This window comes from Orycteropus afer, unplaced genomic scaffold (assembly GCF_000298275.1).
Source record: "Orycteropus afer afer isolate SDZICR_OR568_19922 unplaced genomic scaffold, OryAfe1.0 scaffold00152, whole genome shotgun sequence".
Classification (NCBI taxonomy): domain Eukaryota; kingdom Metazoa; phylum Chordata; class Mammalia; order Tubulidentata; family Orycteropodidae; genus Orycteropus; species Orycteropus afer.
In genome coordinates, this window is record NW_006921739.1 from 588,524 (window position 1) to 592,141 (window position 3,618).

A 3,618-nucleotide genomic window follows, 5' to 3' on the forward strand; every position below is an offset into this window, starting at 1 on the left:
GATTTAAAAGATTGGGAGCTCTGGTATCATAGTGGCTAAGGCACTTGACTGCTAACCAGAAGGCTGGTGGTTCAAACCCACCAGCTACTCCTCGGAAGGAAGATGGGGCAATCTACTTCCATAGTGATACTGCCTCGGAAACCCAAGGAGGGGTCGCTGTGAGTTGGGTCCTACTCGATGGCACATAACAACAAACAACAACATAGCCCAGGAAATCTTTAGATTTTGTTACCATCAAAGCAACTAGTGATCTTTGTTAAGATTTCATAGTGCTATAATCAGTATCAGATCAGAGAAGCTTGAAGTTTTGTTTGATTTAAATCAGTATTCCAATATAAGCAAGATGGAGCAGTGCTTTGAAATCAATTAAAGCTCAGTTCTGTTGTTGCTATGGTTAGTGTATTCTTAAGGATTTTCCCACTTTGATGACTCTTTGTAGAGAATAATTCAGCTACCTTACTTTTCAATTTTCAGTAATTATTTACTTTTTTTTTTTTTAAATCATGTGCATTCTTGAAAACAACCATAAATCCTTTGAGGAAAAACATAAGAAATAATACACAAATGTAACCTGATGTGTTTAAAGACTGGAATCTTCATTTGGAATGATTGTTCATTTTTATTGTTATTGAGGTGTTCAAGCCCAAGAAGAGCTGTATATGGCAAAACAATTTTCATCATTCTCCAGACATTTGTATAAATTTAATTTTTCCTCTTCCAAAAGTGTATTTTTACTTTAGGTAAAGTAATATATATTTAACTTTAATTTTTGACTAACAGAAAATGAATTGTTTTTACTTTCAATTGGCAGCCCTATTTATTAGTAATGTCATTTTTAATTAGAATAATGATTGCATATATTCCTAAATTTTCATTTTGAATCTATTTTATAATCTTTTTGCTTTTCTTTTGAATGAATCAGAGAACAGAAATGAGTGGAATTCTATTTTAAGCAAGCCAGAAAATCAATTGTAGCTTTTATTATTAACTACTGTTCAAATGAAGAAAGATAAAAGGAAAACTAAAATTCCAGCTGATAATTACCCAGTTCAGACATTGGTGAATATGTCACTTAATCCAAGTCGACCTTCCTCATCAGAGGTAAGACATTCTTTTTCTACTAAAATATAAGAAAAATCTGTTTATTATTAATTTTTTTAAAAAATGGTTTTATAAAGCAATAATATGAATTATATGGAGTATTAGTTTTTTATATTCTCATGATTTCAATTTCTTTTATCCCATTGTCTGATCATGTTTCCTGTCTCCATTTCTCTTCCTCTACTATTCCGACTCTGATAGCGTAGTGCCTAAGGCACTTGACTGCTAATCAGAAGGCTGGTGGTTCAAACCCACCAGCCACTCCTTGGAAGGAAGATGGGACAATCTACTTCCATAGCGATACTGCCTTGGCAACCCAAGGAGGGGTCACTGTGAGTTGGGTCCGACTCAACGGCACATAACAACTATTCCAATTATACCAGAAACTCCAAGGTGTTCATCCTGTCACCTGTTTTCCTTACTTTGTGTCTTAGTTATCTAGTGGTGCTACAACAGAAATAGCACAAGTTAATGGCTTTAGCAAACAAATTTATTATCTTACAGATTAGGAGGTTAGAAGTCTGAATTCAGGGTGCCAGCTCTAGTGGAAGGCTTTCTCTCTGTTGGCTCTTGGGGAAGATTCTTGTCTCTTTCAACATATGTAAGCCTGGCATTCCTTAGAGATCTCTATGTGTCTTGGCATCAGTCTTCCCCTCGGTCTGAGAGGTTTTCAGCACAAGGACTTTGGATCAAAAGGACACACTCCACCCCAGCTCTTCTTACTTGGTGATAGGACCCTTCCTCTCTGCTCTCTTCTCTCCTTTTTATGTCTTGTAAGATGTAGGCCATACCCGAGGAAACTGCTCTTACATCAGATCAGTACTGTGACCTGACTAAGGGTATTACATCCCACCCTAATCCCCTTATTGCTGACGGGCTGATCACATCAGATCACACCATGAGGGATGCTTACATCATTACATAACTGCCAGATTACCTCATTATATAACTGCCAAACCACTGAAAATCATGGCCTCTGCCAAGGTGATACAGTTCAATCTATGACACTTTGTGACATCCTTCAGAGTTGGCTTAAATTACTTAGGTCAATCTTACTCACTTTCTTGTACATATTTTTGATGCTTGCTCTCCTCTCCTTCATTGTACTCCTTGGGAAAACTGTAACCCTGGCAAATCCAACTTTCCACCTACTTTGTGCCTATACCTGAGCAGTTGAACATGGTTGAGAAAAAATATACCAGCAGAAAGTCTAGTCTCACTTTAAATTCATGATCATGAATTTCAAATGGAACCTGGTGGGCAGTTACTAAGAGAATAATAAAACAGTTTTCACACACCAGCTGCATCAAGTGGAAATCTCAGAATCCAATTATTCTGTTCCCAACTCTGAGAATATAACAAATACCCATTATTTACTTCTCCTGTTCATTTCTGATACTGGCCACCCACATGGCACCTCTCTCCCTAACATCAGCCACTGGAGCTAGGTTGTTCTCACAAATTAAAAGAACACTGTTCTTGACATCTCTACTTGGATAACCAATAGACATCTCCAGCCTAACATGTCTGAAACTGAAATATGGATCTTTCCTTCTTCACCAAACCTGTACTACCCATGGCTTTTACGATCTCACTTGATAGCAATTCTTTTCTTTCAATATCTGAGGCCAAAAGCCTTGGAATTATCCTTGACTTTTCCTTCTCAAACTCCACCTCCAATCTGTTGATTCTAGCTTTAAAGTATATCCCAAAACTGACCACTTATCATCACTTACACTTCCAAAACCTTGGTCTAATCCACCATCATCTCACACTTTAATTATTTCAATACTTTCATTAACAGGATTCCCTTTCTTGCTCCCTACAGTTTGTTCTGGCTATTATCCCTTTAACCCAAGTGGTTCAATTTAGCGTGATTTACAAGTAGAGCATTCATTATGTATGTCCTTATGTGATACAAATATCAAACTTCATTAGATTAAAAGATGGAGGCTATAATTGCTATGATTTTCCTATTTCTGTTGTAATAATCTATTCTTCTAAATAGAATGATTATACTAAAGGTCATAACAAAATATTAGTAGAAAAGAAGTACAATATATGTAAGCACTGAAGCTTATAGAAATACCCTATGTAAGAATAATCATTTCTTTCTCCGTCACTGTTCAGGAACAGTTCTTCCTAAAATTCCTAGAAACGAAAATGGTTTCCAAACCTTTTCCAGGTAGTTAGAATTAGCAATCATCGTAATTATTGTATGCAGATAGTATATACAGGAAAAGGATTCTGTAAGATCACCCTAATGTAACTGAGTAGGTAGGCGAGGAGAAGGAAACCTGGTGATAAGAAAACTGATCTTGGCATTTTAGTATTCTTTATGCAGGCCACAGAGTAACACCATAAGTCAGAGATGTTGTCATGGAGGTAATTAGGAGCCACATCTATGACATTGTTTTCTTTGTTTTAATTTTTATTGTGATTTGGATTGAAAGTTTACAGAGCAAATTCATTTTCCATACAGAAGTTCACATGCACTTTGTCTCATGACTTTGACTA

General features: G+C 36.3%; 1 protein-coding gene across 1 annotated transcript in view; it reads left to right on the forward strand.

The window, feature by feature from the left end:
- The first annotated feature begins 999 nt into the window (after positions 1 to 999).
- The window catches only part of SPATA1 (spermatogenesis associated 1), a 128,598-nt gene continuing 125,979 nt past the window's right edge, over positions 1,000 to 3,618 (forward strand). The window contains exon 1 of the mRNA XM_042781695.1: positions 1,000 to 1,101. Within this exon, the coding sequence (XP_042637629.1) occupies positions 1,000 to 1,101 (102 nt within the window). The remainder of the gene's footprint in view (positions 1,102 to 3,618) is intronic.